Below are 16,746 nucleotides of genomic sequence, written 5' to 3' on the forward strand. Positions count from 1 at the left end.
TACGCTAGTGAGTATGTGCACCAGTATATTGGATCACTTTATTAAGCTATAGGGCCCCTGGTCATAGTAATGAAGGGAAATGTCACACTTTGTGGCTCATTTCAGAATTTTAATGGGTTTCAGGCAACAGTACACTGCAAAAAAGGAATTTCAAGAAAGTAAAAAAAGCCTTGTATCAAGAAAATAAGTCCTATTTTTATCTTTTTTTTTGCTCAAAAAGAATATTAATCTTGTCAAGCATGTTTTGATTAGAAAAATTATCTAATTTTAAGAAAGTATTCCTTACTTTTTCTTGATAAGATATACCAGCTAATTTTGAGCTAGAATGAACCAGAAACAGAGTATAAAAATGTTTTACAATAAAACCCAGTGCAGTGACAAGATTATTTGCCTTATTTTAAGAGTAAGACCATTTGCACAACTTCTCAATTTAAGAATGCCATGAAACAAGGACAATTAAAGTGTTTTTTTTATTATTATTATTTTCATTGCAGGGCAGAACCTGCTGCTTCATATCTAACATATTAAGATGACAGCAGACTGGTCTATACAACACACAACATAATACAAATAACCATGCTGAATGAAAACTGCATGGCCCATAAACAAAACAAATTGAAAAAACGGCCAAAATGATATGACCCTTGACTCAATTGCATCCTGAATCACAAAAGAACATGCAGTATCCTGCAGCATCGACATTGGACTGCTAATTGATTGTTCATCTGAAGAAGAAAGAATCATGAAACAACTAAATTGACGGTCAAGAAGCACAGTTTGTGGCAAACACATTAAACAGTGCGCCTTTTACAGTCCATCAGATGAGGCTCTGTGTAGCCCAAGCACATCTCCCAGATAATATTTTGTAGGGACATATGTCACATCCTTGTGAGTATAACTATAATATGGAGTGAAATCTACCAGATTATCAGATGCTATGAGTTCAGTTGCTTGTGCCATGTTTGGAATCTCTATTGTATATGCCATGTAATTTCCATCATAGCGAACAGTAGTATGCTGCTGCAACTCAAAACAATATAATGATGAGTTAATTACATAGATATTACTCACAAGTCCAAACTCAGGTAAATCATTGGAAATAACAGCAGTTACAAGTAATGTCTTCTCCCGTATATATTTATTACCATTTAGATTAATCCATTTAACAGACACTGCATTGTCTATGTCATCAGTTCCAAGGAAAGCCCTTGTTTTTTCTTTCAAATACGACATGTTGCGTATTTCTGAAGTTGGTCCCAATGCACACTCGTTAAAAAAAATTGGGTGTTCAGAATGACTTACATTTTGACAACATTCATACATTTGATTATGCCTTATTAAAGACTTGCAAACGTTTCGAAAATTTAATTTTGAGGCCCACTGTTTGAAAAAACAATGTTTTGATTCAAATCTCATGCACATGTGACGGACCATTGGTCCCAGGAGTTTTATCTGCGATGGAGCATGAATCAAATAATGCATTTTTGGGGTAATGTTGTTATCAGGGAAAAGACTTTTCATATGTTTTAAATGCTGTTCAATTAGTCTTTTCAACTTGCTAATTGTCTGTAGACCAATGACAGGAGCAAACAAAATTTTAACAATTTCTATGAGTTCAAGAATTATTTTGTAGTATTCAGTATCTTTAGCTGTATCAATAAGAAATGGCAATATCTTCAGTAGAACAATCATTTGGCCTGAGGATTGCTTCAATTTATTATCACTTGAAGCTAATGTGCTGTAAGCTATAGGGCTTGGTTTGTCTCTGACATCAAGTGGAGAGTAGGGAAATCCAGTTAATGCAGTATTGAGAACATCCAAGTCTAGTTGACCTAAAAGAACTAACTGTTTTAACACACACTTTATTTCTAATGGAGCAATGCCTTCAAGAATTATATGCATCAAATCCTGAGGTGTTTGTTCAATCAAGTTAAAGGCCGGAAATTCTACCAGCTTGCTTCTTCTGTTAATGCCAAATGTAGTCTTTAAACTGTTTCTAAGATACTCAGTATTTGCCTTCTCAATGTCACTACACTGTCGAACATGTTTTTCTAGTGTCCTTAGCTCAAAATTGTCTTCGTCAAAATACATTTGCATGTCCTCAAACGAACATTCACACTGCCGGCACTTACTATAGGCGAAACCAACACCCTCTTTAAATCCACAAAGCTCATGTTGTGCTAAGGTGTCTCCACATATCGAAACTAATGCTCCAAATATTTCACGTTCCCCATTCGCAGTTTGAATATTAACACCATCATATAGCATTTCCAAGTCCTCATACAACCTGGCCAAAATTCCATCCACTCCACAATCAGACAACTCTCTCTTCTTTGCAATAGCAAGTAGACGAATTGCAGCGAGTTTTGATCTATATTTTGGATCAATGTTTCCTAATGTATAATAAAACATTAGTAACTTATTCTTGGAAGCATGAGATCCAAGTGGATTGCAGATTTCAATTTCGTCTGAGTAAATGATTATCTGTAAAGCAGAGGGCCGGGCTGAAAATAAAGGGTGTGATTTCATGAGCTCTCCATCTATGATGTCATACAGATAACCGCCACTTCTGTATTTTTGCGGCTGATCTATCATTTCTAAAACTTTTGGATGGGACAATAACTGTTCTAAACTTTTAATCAGAGGTACGTAATGAAAACATTTGGTTCTTGTGGAGAGGACCCTTTTTGTCCCTTTTTTCTTCAAGCAGGCAGTATACCCAACAGTAACCTCCTCTGACTCCACAAAATTGAAATTTTCCTTAATCACGTTGTCCTGCCTGTATGTTGTTGCAACAGAGGAAAATGGATCCTCAATCCGGTCGAATACTGCCATCGCTTCCTTTTCAAGTTCACTTCCTTGATGTTGCTGGAATACAGTTTGTAGCTGACTCCTCAGATTAGTCACCAACAGGGCTTGATATTGCTGCATTGCAGCCAAGACATCATTCACACCTCTCTGAAAAACAGTCAAGAAAGAAGAGCAAATTAAATCCAAACAGTCCAGTTTTAAAACTGTTTAGCACACAATCTCTTTTATAAATAATACAAATATTAATAAGAGTAACATCAACACAATGATGCTTTTCAACGAATTGATAAGGCATTATTAAAAGTAAATTCAAAATATGAAATTATCCTAACTAGATAGCAGAGAGCAAATACAAGGCATTATTAAAAATGAAATCTCATGGAGATACAAGTTAAGTTGCAGCTAAGGGAGACTAATTAGGTAACTGTAAACTGACTTGGATTTGACATGCAGATAATCAACAGAGCCACAGATGAAATGAATGTAATAATGTTGTATGTAGACAAACCTGTGAAAGATGGTGTTTTTCTCTTGCAGTCAACATAATAGCAGTAGCTTGTCTGGTCAGAGTGTTATAACTGATGTCATCCTTAAAAAAAAAAAAAGGGAAAAAAAGAACGTATAATAAAACACACTGTTGCCACAAACACTGATGTGCAGTGATAAAATAGCATTTTATGACAATCCAGTTGAGATTTTTTTTGAAATGGTGAGACATAAACAAAAAGATTGATAATAAAGCTTAGCTGTGTAATGAAGGAAATAACAGACTTACCTCTGACTGACATGATGCAGAAGAGTCTACAGCAGGACATGACCCAACAGGCATTACATCTTGTACCCTGTTTTCCACCACTGCTTCATCCGTTTGATGCTCTCTGATTTGTACCGTCGCATCAGCTGGCCTGTAAGCCCACGCATTCACCGCTGAAGAGGCTTCCGGGCTTGCTGTTGACCTCTCTCTCCGTGAGTTGCTGCTGCCACTTTCCAGGTGTTCGTAGTGGTTTCTTCTAATGTGATACCATAGTGAGTTGTAGACTCGATACTCTTTGGTGCATCCATCAATTCCACAAACAACGCGAAAATCTGGACTGCGACTATGAGCAGTATTAATATGACTCAATAAAGATTTGAGAGTGAGAGCCACGAACACAAAGCAAATAACACAGCGCCAAATCATTTCCCCCGTTTTTAGCCTGAGTTAACTAGCTGGAGTCCGACCTGCGTTTTCCCCTGCTCTGTCTGAACTGTCTGAACCGGGACCTGGTGATACGTCACGTGAAAAGGTAAAGGTACGTACCATAATTCAGTGTCTTACAACGGCAGAAACGACTTGCCATTTATCAATTATCACATGAGTGTGACTCAATTTTAATAATTATAAAGTAATATGATCTTATTTAGATGAATATAATTTGTATAAATGCAAAATAAACTAATTTAGTCTTAGTGCCCACCCCCGCCCCCTCTTGGAAGATGGTACAATCCACCCTGTTGCGCCTTTCCCCCCCCCGCTTGGAGTCCGTTGCAATTTGAATTCGGCCTACACAGAAGCTACTCCGGATGTCACCTGCTGCTGCTCGAATTGATTATTCTCAAACGTCGATTGTGGATATCAGAGTCAAATAATGGAAAAACTGGACGAGGTCGCAATTGCCACACTAAGAGGTATGCTACAGGGGTTACTTTTATGTTGTACTGGCGTTCTTTACCTATCTTAACAATTCGTGGATTTGCGGCTAATGGGCTAAAGTTTAGCAGCTAATCTACATCAAAAAATGTCTGGTGTTGCATTATGATTCCCATCTAGAAATAGGTTAAGTCTAATTAAGCTTTGGGTCCATTATGTTAATATTAGGGGCTGTAAATGCTGAAAAAACAGCAACACCTTGTTGTAAAACGTTAAGGGTTAATTGATTAAGCAGTGCGCATGCCCAGGCATGAGCCGGAGCCGTTGGAGCTCTTTTGCGCGCACAGGACCCCGGCACTATCAGTACAAGGCGCCTGAGTTTAATCTGTAGGCTAACGCATTTGTTTAAAGGTGCCATTTGTGGTGCCAATTGTCTATCAAGCTTTACAAAATATATTAACTGACATGAAATGTGAATGCATTTTATCTAGCAAGGCTCTATTGTCACTCTTACTGTAGTTTGCATGGCTTCAATATATGTACCGGTAATTTATAAATGCTGTCAAATTCACTCACTGCTCTTGAAGTAAAAATGTTAAAATCTGAGGGAATTAAATGATAACCTTTGTTTCTTGGCCCTGTCTGTAACTGTTCTATATTCCAGCTGCTAATATTGGAGAAGACTTACTCCCCTCGCTTTCCCGAGACGACATCAAAGACCTCTTTCCTGGTCCTGAAAATTTCTTGAGGCGGCGGGCTATATGGCTTGTTGTAAATAAAGATGAAAAGGTCAGGTTTGTCTTTCACAGTACAACATAACTGTTTAACAGTACAACATTCTCCAATATCACAGTTTAAATCTGGTTCATATACATAAATATGACATTTCTGCTTTGAGTCCATTTCAACAGTGGATATAAAATAAAAGTGTTTTTTTAATCCCCAAAATGATAATGCTTAAACTAACAAGTAAGAACATACTATGACAAAGTTACTCAATAAATGTTTGTGTAAATGTGTTTTAGGTGGATACTGCTCCCGAAATTCAGCAATCACCCCCCACTGGAGGCAGTGACTTTTCATTAGAGGAGGCCAATACTTCTAAATTTGTGACTATGTCAAACCCAGAATACATAGTCTTCACCGACAGTGAGCTTGAACAGGTGCGACGCTCCTACTTTGAACAGAAACGACTGGGGACCGAGCACAATGGGACCCTATCCAAGGAACTCTTCTGCCGACTCATAAGAAACACTATGACTAACATGATCTCCATCGCAAGAGCCACAGAGGACTCCAGATACCCCACCAAACATGAGGTGAATGCCATGGCAAAGCGACTGGTGGATTACTATCCAATGATAAAAGACAGGTCATCAATCAATGAGTGGGTGAGTAGATTTTGTCACTTTTGTTTTTGGTCTGTATGATAATACTGAGATTTCTGTTCATACAGTGCTAAATCGTGACAGAAAGTTCAAATGGAGCAAGACATTGCCGAAAGCTATAATTAGAATATAAGAAAGTTTGAGCCTATTGTCATTTTTTTTAATGTTAACTACGTATGCCTCGCAGGAGCATGTTGCCAAAAAGCTCATGAAGAGACTCTCAAATGTCAGAAGTCCAAAGAAGGTCAAAGGTCCTCCTTCCAAGAAACCACGACAAGAAGTCAGTTCAGACGTTGCAACTACTGACTACGATGGAGACTCCAGTACATCCACCATTATTCTGGAACGGTCACCTGTTAGTCCCATGGGCATCCCAGTAGATCTGTCACCTAGAACCAGCACCCCAGTGCAGAACCGGAACAGCAGTGATGAAGAATGTATGTATTGTATTACATTTAATTTGTCAGTTTTACTTGTCAGTTTGGAAATCTCATGTCCCCTTTCCACCATAACGTTCCTGTAATGTCTTCAGCTTGTTCAGTTGACATCATGGACAGCCAGAAAATCCAAGCAAGACACTACAAGACCCTCCAAGAAATATACAAGTCCAAAAAGCCAAACAAAGCTGCGGTAACTCATTTGCTGAACATGGAATTTGAGTCTCGAAGATGCTTCATCACCTCTGATGTTTTAAAGGAGCAAGACAGAGCAACAAAGATTCTAGAGGCTTACCCTTGTTTCAGAGAACTGGATCATGTAAGTAATGTTTTTTTAAATTTTTTTTAAGAAGTCATCAGAATGTACTTTTTTCAGTTTTTTTTTTCTTTATCTGAATCTATTTTTCAGGTGCTGGATGAGCTGCAGCGAATCATCCAACCGACCAACTCCCAGTACATATCAGAGATGCAGAACAGGTGGAAAACCTTCTATTCAAAGGTCCAGTTTTATGGAGTGATGAAGAAGGCCATGAAGATTCCTAAAACTTTGAATGGAGGTGAAGTCACAATACATTGACTTGTTCATTTTATATAATAATGTCTCGTAATTATTTGTTATGTTAAAGTTATTTATGGTACCACCTTGTATTGTCCCTTTTCCATTAAACCAGTGGAGCATATCACAGCTGTCTTCAGAGCCCTGCCACTGCTCTTTCCGTCCAGCACTTTGCCACCGAAGAAACTGGGCTCAAGCAGCGAGGCTCTTTTCCATGTCCTAGCGGTGAGATTTACAGACTTACTGAAATATTTCATAATATATGTTACAGTGTTTCAGGCATACATTTTATATTACGTAGGTTTAGTTACTTTGAGATAAACTTTTATCATTTCAAAAGCTCCAAAGGGGAAGTGTTTTCCATAGTGTACTTAATGTAGTACTAACATCATTGGAACTAGCTGTGCATTCAGCATTTGCAGTGGGCTTAATGCTGAGGGGTTACTGTGACTTTGTGTTTTAAAGTACAATATGATTTCACTAATGTACTAGTCCAGGTCTTAAGTTTATGTTACTTGCAATGTTTTTTCTAATCTTCTTGATTTATTTGTGTCATCTAGACTTCTGAGGATCCTAATGGTTTCTTGCAACAGCGACCCCTGTCTTCTCCGGTTCTGCTAGTTTCTGAGGACAACTACATGATCGCAATTGGAAAAACACCTGTGACCACCTTCACCATGGACGGACTTAATGAGGGACTTCTCTACGTCATGGCATATTACTATGCCCTGCACATGACCTACCCCAAGTGCATTTCTACACTACTCTCAGTACTGCAGACAGAGGTACTTCAAGATTCAATTCATGAGCAGGATTTGACCCCTCACTACAAAAAAGCGATGGGTGAGTGGAAGTCATTCAGTGAGTGAGTCCCTTTGTCCATCACTCTGCCCCACTCTGCCTGTTGTAAGACTTTCAAAGAAAGTTGATGTTCTGTTTTAAAAAAAAGTTCATCACAGTTGGACACATTTGTTGGTGAGATTGAAAACCTTTCCTGTGGGATAATATGCTGCAAAGCAGCTGCAACATGTTGTTTATTGCTGTAGTATGCTGCTACAATAACTGATTTTTTTTTTTATAGTGAGGTTCAAATCAAAACTGGTTTTTCAATCTGTTAGATTATGATAGCTCTAATGTGGAAGTCCTTTTTTGGATGTTGAGTTGAGCAATTGTATTGCAAAGTTAATAAAAAAAATATTAAATGAGAATGTTTTGGTGTCTTGATTTAAGACAACATCACTTATATTTGTTATGCTGTTTTAAGAAATTATGTCTTATTTGAACTACTTTTATGCTCATTATCAATCCCAGATTAAGGTGTCAATTCTTAAATTTAATTTAGTCAAGATACTTAAATTCTAATTTTAAGTAACTTAATCTTAAATTTGTGATTTTTTCATTGCTTGTTTTAGAAGAATTCGGGTTAATTTAAGATTTTCTGTCTAGTTTAAAGTCTCATTTTAGTCTTTCAGAGCTAAGAATTTTGGGCTTAATTTAAGAAATCTTGTCAAGCAAAAAAAGCTTACCCCATTGGCAGATTTTTTTGCTTGATATAGGATAATTTGATTGAATATAAGAATTTTTTGCTTCTTTTTAGAAGGGCAGTTTTTGCAGTGTAAAGGTCTATAACACAGAGGAATACGGTTTCTCAGGCTCAGGTTGAACATTAAAGTAGTTATTTGTCTGCTAAAGGATTTTATTCACAATGGTCAAATAAAAATATAAGAAAATAACAAAAAATATTCTCTTGCCAGGACATTGTTGTCATCTCTAATCCGAAACACCATGAAATGATCAAAGTTGTGCTTAACACACACACTTTTATGCAAATGTGCCTTTTTACGCTCCTTAAACGTATCCAGGATTTTGTTGGAAGAATAATCATTTTAGTGAAAACATAAGCCATGATACCAAACTAATCGGAAGCTGAGAATAAAACATTCGATACATTTCAGCAGCATTAAAGATTTACACCATTCTAAAAAATCTCACGTTTTGCCGTTTGTTGTTTTAACTGCAGCCATAAGGCTTCACACATCGTTCACAGTACCCACTAAACCATTAAGGAAGTTTGTTCATTTTCCACCACCCTATTTATAGTGGGACGATGGAGCTGTAGAGCACCTTCAGCCTCCCTCTCTTCCCCGGAGGTGTAGCAGAGAGCATCTTGGACGCTCCTGTGAGTCAACAGCTGAGTGTTTGTGCCGAGGTTTCAAAGCTGAAGGCCTGTGAGTTAAAACAGCATCAATCAACATGTAGAGTTCCATACATGTTTCTTTGAATTTCTCTGAGAGGACACTTCTCATATCAATTTCCCCTTAGGTAATTTATATTCATGAAAACGTGACATTTAACACTGAGCATCGCGGCAGCTGTAAAATGATCCTATATTCTCAGTTTCTGCTCTCAGTCGTGTGGTCGTAAATTCCGGTGAGTTTAATGTTGTATGGTGGCTGATCAGTGTGTACTTTATGGTGCCATATTGTTTATTTTTAGAGCAACAGACACACACACATAAAAAAGATGGTGAAAAAGAAAGTGAGGAGTTTAAGATGAGCATCTTTAAGCTTCCCGGACCCCACATGGTGACGGCTCTTATTCTCGATAATGTTACACTCTGTGCTCCATATGGGTCATTTCTAAGATTAAAGGTCTTTACAGACTAGACATGTTTTTATCATGTAATAATTTCACATGCGAGGGTGAATTGGGGTAATCGTGTGTTTATAGACTAAAGATAAACTAAAGAGATGTAGCATTAGCTCTGCTGGTGTCAGACGGGACTTAACCGCAAATACAGTCTGTCCCTGTCTGTTTAAACTGATTGTGTAGTTAGATAACTAGCATGTAAACAATTAGCTCGCTAGAACAGAAAAGAAATTGGCAATTGAATAATGGGTTGTAACAGTTTCTTGCTGTTGATTGAATTAAAAAAAAACTGCTAGTATTGAGCTTTGAATGCATGAAGCAAGGTGATTAAGACTTTTTCCTTTTCAAGCCATATAGAGGTTTTCCAGATTACAAGGTGACCTGTCTCAGACAATCAAATTCAGGCAGAATTTCCTTTTTTGGCACAAAGATCACCCAAAGCAGGTGTCATGTCTCCTCTAGTATGATATTGCCATTCTTTCTTCTGTAGTGTTTAGAAGACATTTTAAGGATTACAGAAAGGTATAACACGTTGATATAAAGTGTTTAAAACAAAAAGATATTGGAATAATTAGCAAAAGTTCAAATTGCAACAAATGTCCCAGATTCCCCCAAATTCACACAACATAAATTTATAGAAGCAATATTGTGGCCTTTATCTTTTCCAATAAATCTGCATACAGGGTTAGGTTTAGCATGCAGATGGAAAATGCTAGGATCGAACCACCGACCTTCAGGTTAGAGGACGACTGCTCTACACCGGCCACACAATTTACTAAATTGGACCTTTACCAATTAAATGCTAAGATGTTGGTTCAAGCTGTATCAGCACTTTTTGAAACTGTCCAACAGACGTCGTGAAAAAGGTCCCAAAGCTACTGTGATACAGTTTCAGCTCCTGGACCAAGTGCTATTGGGTGAGCCCGGGTATTTAGTCTTTTTTTCTCTTATTATTGAATACAAGCACCAGATCATCATAGCCTGATATTGATTCCATCTTTTCCTTGAACTAAATAATTCACTAAATCTCATCACTCTATTTCGTGGCATTGATCAGCGTCGCAGTTAATGTGCCAAGGTCCAAAAGAAGCAGGTTGACGGTTCCTCGCTGTGCTTTTAACAGTTTCTGAAAGGTGCATCATTAAACCTCTGAATAACACAGAGTCCTTCATTTAATAACGTCCTTCATGTGAATCCATCACAGCTGCACACTTTGTTGCACACTGCAGATAAGGGGTCCGTTGCCTGGATTTCTTCAGGGAGGTAACTTTGTCTGTTTTTGCCTTCAACAGAACTTGCAGTGGGGAGTGTAAGTATAAGTGACAACAGTTAACCAAGACAAAATCTGAACATACAGTATATGAGAAGATTACTTCATAAAATAAAACAAAAAAACAAAAACTGCTCCCTTTTCCCTCTAACCTTCATATTATATATCTCAAACCACCTGGACTTGAGCTCCAAAGCCTGTTTCTCTCCACCTTTGAGATTACACCTAACAGCAACGGATATCAATCCAGACAACTGCACCGCACCAGCTGCCAACATCCATCTTGCTGTTTACATCTCTTTGGAGGCCCCGAGTGTCGAGACGGGAAACTCACTGTCCCTTCCTCAGAGAAATGCAGTGTCCTCTTTAGCCCCACTGATGTTACCTCAGGACACCTCAGACTCCATCCTGCTTCATCCCCGCAGGGAAGGAGGGCGGCAGGACCCCGACAGACCAGCTGCTCCCGGAGCTTTCAGCCTCTCACTTGTAGGCCTCAGGGTCATACGTGTGTCGCAGGTGGGATTACTCTAACCCAGACCCTTTCACACTATATAAAGGCTCTGTTTTCAAACTTTATCTTACTAGTGGAAAAATAAGACCTGCTTCAGAGGCCATTTGTACTCTGAGGACTTCAATTCCACTTTTTATGGTGAAGCAGAAATAGCCTGTAAATTATTTCACCATCGCAGAATCCACAGGAATTACTTGTTGTTGTAAAGACGGGATTCTCAAATGAGAATCACGACAGTTTTATCTAATAGCACGTTGATATATTATATTTGTGAGTATGTTGTAATCAAGTGGAGTGAACTTCAACTCAATCGACTCCTTGTACCGACGCTTCAAACACAGCAACAGCCTGCAGACTGAATGATGCATTTTACTTATTAATTATAATTATTTTGCAACAGTGAAAGTGTTTGTTTTATTTTCACTGCAATGAAAACACAAAATAGACTCTTGCTACAAAAGTAAAACTTCAGATTCAAGAATATGAGCCCTGACCAAAATAATCTATTAAAATTTAAAAGTATGTAATTTGCTTAAAGGAAAAATGTCTTGATAAAATTGATCTGTGTCTCATCATGTCAGAACATAATTTTATTGTTTGCACTAAAACACAGAGGCCTGACAGAAATAAAAGTAAACAAAGATGTAGAATTTTAACTGTGCTTTACTTTGTTGTTATAAAACATGTTGCAATGTATTTAACATTTGTCCAAAGTATTTAAAGCAGTTTAAAATATTGCTTAATTACAAATTCACATTATTAAAGGTCTCACATACACACTGAATTGACAACATTGTAGCTACTGCTTCCCATGATCACTGCTGATTCTTGTGGTTATCACAGTGATATTGAATGTTCACACAAAGCCACATATTATCCCTCAGAAAGCACGACTGCATCCTCACAATAACGACCCAAAAGAGAAAATAACTTTCTTCTGCGGCTACAGCGAATTCAGTCTCCAAACGGCTAACGGCTGAAAAGAGCTATTACGCTCTGTCTGTTTTCAGGATCCACACAACTGACTCTGGACATCTGCTTGGAAAGTGCTGGCGTAATGACATGTTTCAGTAAACCCCCAGCAGAGAGGTTAGGATGTTTGAAAAGGCGTTTGGTCTGAAGAGAGACACAGGTCAGAGAGAGAGGCTTACAACTGAAGCCAAATCAATATCCGCTGATTCCTGAGGACTTGGACCGACAATGATCAATAGCACACTAACTGTGCCAGCTGCGGTGATGGAAGAGAGCCTTGTGTGTGGTTACAGTAGGGTCGGCCATAAGAGCTGGAGTCCATGATCTTCACGTTGACTGTGTGAGTAACCGGGTGCATTCAATCTAAGCCCGGTGACTTTGGAAATACCTTCACAGTTAAATTCAGCAGAAATGCAGAGTTTGAAGTGATGCTTCATTATTGAATATGACACTAGCTTGAATGTGATTGGATGTTATAGTCATGTGATGCATAAATGAACCAATAATACTCAGGATGAATTAGAAAGTTACACAGGTAGACTAAACAGCCTGGTAGAAAAGCGTCAGTGCAGTAGACTCAAGTATTTGTATTGTAGTTGCAGAAATGTCCTTCACTTATTCCCACCTCCCTCCTTTACATAAATTCAGATTTTCTCATTTGTCATCATGTCAGTCTGTGAAATTAACTGGATTCAAGACAGTTTATGGTGCTCAAATGTTAATAAAAAAGATCAGACAATGTAAATTTGAATGAATAGATCTACATTTGAGGTTATTTGTGTTGTGCAGAATCAAACTCTGTGACAGAGCTCCTCAGCTGTTGACTGCAGCCTGCAGGGGTGAGAGCTCCGCAACCGTTTAACCACATTGATTTCTGTGTTATTTGACAGTGTTATTAGACGGCCTGCTACCAGAAATAAACCCGAGAGCTGAACCTGAGAGGAGACGCGTCCTTTCAGTGAGTCGGCTGTGAATAAGTGAAGGTAGAGAGATTGTTATAGATTACTATTGTGTTGTGTTTTTTTTAAGAAAATGTCTTTTCAAAGTTTACTGAGTAAATAATAGTCAAGTATCCAGACTGAGCAGCTAAGAATATTGTGTTTTCGCCCATTTTTCTTCTAAATAAGAATAACATCAGCATCATTGCCTGTGCCTCATTAGCATCATCACAGACAATTAAATGTGTGATTACACAGATGTTTAATTGTGTACAGTAATCATCTCATTATGGGATTGCGCAACCATTTTCTAAACTATATATTTTCTTTAATTATTCAAAATGTAGCAACTTCTTTTTTGCAAAAAAAACCTGATGAACAGAACAAGCTTTCTATAAAGTTTAATGTTTACATTTTTGTCTTCTAAAATATGTTGTGGCGCATACGATTCTTTGCCAACTATGATTCCAGATCTCATTCATCAGTTTTACACAAAATGCAAAATCTAGGAAACCTCTTGTGCGCTGTGAATAAAAGCTCCACACTGGGTTGTCACTTATTTCTAGCATTCAAATCTACACTTTGATTCATCTTGTCATGTCTCACAAACTGTTACAAAGGCTTTCAATGGAGGACGTGACAGCAGATGCAGAGGCAGCACTTCTTTGTATTTCCACTACATTTACACTGGTCCTCATTGTGGAGCATGTTGAGTTTTCCTGACACAAACCCATCTTCTATGGAACACATTCAACTTGTCGGTTTAGGTTCATAATAAAAAGTTGTATATTTCTGAAACTTCTACCCAAACAGATAACCCTAACACTAAATCCTATCCATCAAATCAGAAAGTAAGAGACGGGAGTGGACATGTCTCCATTGCTTATGTTTATGCCTTGTTTTAGCTGATACTCCCTAAAAAATTGTGACGTCATCACCCAACGTCTCAACTAGAACTGTTCACCTCATAAACTTTATATATCTCTTGTGTACACACACTTGCTGGTGGTGTGTAAAGCTAAGCCTCTTAAAACGAATTTTAATAATCAGCGTATAACCCAATCTAAGTATGACATGCAAAGCACAGCAAGCAGAGGAAGTGTCGACACATGAGTATTTCTGAGCCGGTTGTGTTGTTTTCTCCCCCAGAATTGTTTTGTTTACACATAAACCAGAGCAACTGAGGAGAGACGCTAAATGAAGAGAAACCACCTGAGACCTCTCGGAGAGAAGGCTGAGCGCTCCCATTCTCAAACAGAACAATTGACTGCGGCTCCGCGCTGGAGACGGCCTCCCCTCCCAATTAGACCCAGACGCCCAGAGAACACGGAATAAATCAACTCTTTATCCAACCAGAATCACGTCATTTCGTACAGTCTCATTCATTTCACGTCAGCCGCACGATTCCAGTGTTTAGCCAGGAGCCGGTTTATGAAGGCTGATCCAACACGAGTGCTCCTTTGTGTTCTAATGTGGCCACGGTCAAGATATTTTCAGCTGCCGTGATAGTTAAATATCTACATTAGATTAAAATACTAGAGTAATACCATTAGAGATAATAATTCAATGGAGGTTTTGAACAAGTTAAACTGAGACCGCATTTTGCTCTCCCAATATAAACATCCGCTAACAATCTCTTGATAGTCCAATCACCTTGAATCAGGTCAAACTGCCTTTTGTCTGATTTAATTTACCCCCTGTACTTACAGCTAAAGTTTTCCAAATGCCTGCTCTGACCCCCAATCAAACCAGCATCCATCCTGTTTGTGCAATTATAGAGAAAACCTGGATCAATGGAATCTAATTTAAGGCAGAAGCATTATTCTAAAGCACAGAGGCCTGGTGCATCTCTGCATGGAGCCAGCAGAATGATTAAGTGCCCTGGTTATATCCTGTATGGCTCTGCTGCACATGCCACAGTGAGAGTGTTCATGTCCTGGATCCCATCACCCAGCCTCTATTACATCCTCAGAGCAGTCAATACTCGGCTCTGACCGCCAGTCAGTCACTCTCAGGTTGCACACACGGGCAGAATACAAATCAGGCTGGAAAAGTCAAAGCTCTGCATCCGCTCTGTGTACACACCTTTTCTTTGCAGGCTGCTGTTTGGACAGAGACGTTTCCCCGGCAAATCCAGTACGTCACAAAAGGTTAGATTCGCAGAATTAAACAAGAATTAAAAATACTGCATGAAAATCGAGAAATGAGCTGTAAATGTAATAATGGAGCCAAGTCTGTTCTATGGTCTAGGGGTAATATACAAAAGCTGTAATGAAAGTCCATTAATGCATAAGAAATATGGCTCCACGCACGCCTACTTATTAGGCATCAATTATTATAACAGCCTCAGACTTATTATTCTTCTTCTTGGAGGAGCCCTTGTATCACCGGCTGGCTCTCACTCAACAAAGTGGATGGTATACGGATGTCCTCACAGAACCTCAGCCGGTGATGACGTCACTTACATCACACACTCCCTCGCATATGCAGGGATGTGGAAAGTATAAAGGTGGCACAGTTATAACAATCAGTTATTTGCTCATCAGAAAATAAATCACCATCCATTTAAATCCGAAAATATCATTTTGTGCCATTTAGAGCGTATTGTTTTTTTCGCTGGATTTGAACACATCTCTTTGGGCTGTGGCAAAATTTCAATAACCACTTGTCTCTATTAAGTAAAGGAACTCGGCACAACCTGAAAGATTGAATGCTTTATGATTCCACTACGACCATGAACAATATCTGATTTTATTATTGCCCAACTCTATCGGTGATAATGATGATTTAACTGGAAAAAAAATGAAAACCAAACCGCCAAATCCTGCCAAGTGATAGAGACACAAGCTAACAAAAACCCTTTTAATATTGTATCACACGGAGTCAGAGTGTTAACAAAAGGGGGGATGTGTTAAATTTTTCATGCACTGTTTCCTTTTTCTCACTGAGAAAAACAAAACATATACGGGGCTGATCAAATTGACATGCACTGGTAAAGGTCTCTGTGAAGCTGCCTCCCCCCCATCTCCCGCTCCCTCACATCCTCGGAGTTCCGGCTCTTTGCAGTCGACTTCATGCAACAGCAAACTAAACACCTCTGGCGCCACATAAACAGGACAAGGTCATTCAGCTATTTCACGTGTGGAGAAATATATATATGACTATTAATGGAGGTGTTAACGGCCCTGAGAACCCATTTCCTCAGTCACCTTCTGATTCTAACTGATGGAAACCTACAAAACTCTAAAAAGAACATTTTGTCTGACAGACCTTATTTTGTCTGAGCTTTTTTCACTGGTTTGAAAAGGCTGATGTTGTGCATTTGTGTATAAATACGCACACTATTTACAAACCAATAGATGTCAATTCCAGGTAGATGCAGCCTACGTATGTGCTGACGACAGGATGTACGTCACATTAAAGCCTTTAGTCCGCTCCCTTAATTACAATGTGAAAATCAACCAACCAATAATACAACAAAGATGTCAACTTTGTTGTTCGGAGCTTGATCGGGACTTTCAGGTGTGAAAACATCTTCAGTAAATAACATCTCAGGTTGATCATTTCTGAATCTTGGCTACGAT

At 38.6% G+C, this 16,746-nt stretch overlaps 3 protein-coding genes across 3 annotated transcripts in view; 1 reads left to right on the forward strand and 2 right to left on the reverse strand.

Annotated features, from left to right (window-relative positions):
- Positions 1-16,746, reverse strand: part of gpc5a (glypican 5a) — a 121,525-nt gene that overhangs the window by 2,424 nt on the left and 102,355 nt on the right. The gene's annotated exons all lie outside the window — the stretch shown is intronic.
- Positions 453-5,840, reverse strand: LOC128426328 (uncharacterized). The gene is made up of 4 exons (XM_053413197.1): positions 5,130-5,840; positions 3,587-3,821; positions 3,320-3,400; positions 453-2,958 (listed from the first exon to the last, which is right to left on the reverse strand). Exons 1-4 carry the CDS (start codon positions 5,342-5,344, stop codon positions 808-810), a joined length of 2,682 nt encoding a protein of 893 aa, XP_053269172.1. The 5' UTR covers positions 5,345-5,840; the 3' UTR covers positions 453-807.
- On the forward strand, positions 4,360-7,902 carry LOC128426491 (uncharacterized). Its single transcript, XM_053413420.1, has 7 exons — positions 4,360-5,230; positions 5,467-5,832; positions 6,017-6,266; positions 6,362-6,585; positions 6,676-6,823; positions 6,938-7,047; positions 7,383-7,902. Exons 2-7 carry the CDS (start codon positions 5,557-5,559, stop codon positions 7,689-7,691), a joined length of 1,317 nt encoding a protein of 438 aa, XP_053269395.1. The 5' UTR covers positions 4,360-5,230; positions 5,467-5,556; the 3' UTR covers positions 7,692-7,902.

The sequence above is a fragment of the Pleuronectes platessa genome, chromosome 1 (genome assembly GCF_947347685.1).
Source record: "Pleuronectes platessa chromosome 1, fPlePla1.1, whole genome shotgun sequence".
Taxonomy (NCBI): domain Eukaryota; kingdom Metazoa; phylum Chordata; class Actinopteri; order Pleuronectiformes; family Pleuronectidae; genus Pleuronectes; species Pleuronectes platessa.

Bases quoted from the DNA above. Each gene is read 5' to 3' on its own strand.
- LOC128426491 (XM_053413420.1), top strand. From the start codon at position 5,557: ATGTCAAACCCAGAATACATAGTCTTCACCGACAGTGAGCTTGAACAG. The intron at 6,267-6,361 runs GTATGTATTGTA...TAATGTCTTCAG, and splicing joins GAACAGCAGTGATGAAGAAT to CTTGTTCAGTTGACATCATG. The intron at 7,048-7,382 runs GTGAGATTTACA...TGTGTCATCTAG, and splicing joins CTCTTTTCCATGTCCTAGCG to ACTTCTGAGGATCCTAATGG.
- LOC128426328 (XM_053413197.1), bottom strand. From the start codon at position 5,344: ATGGACTCAAAGCAGAAATGTCATATTTATGTATATGAACCAGATTTA. The intron at 3,401-3,586 runs GTAAGTCTGTTA...TTTTTTTTTAAG, and splicing joins CTGCATCATGTCAGTCAGAG to GATGACATCAGTTATAACAC. The intron at 2,959-3,319 runs GTTTGTCTACAT...ACTGTTTTTCAG, and splicing joins AAAAACACCATCTTTCACAG to AGAGGTGTGAATGATGTCTT.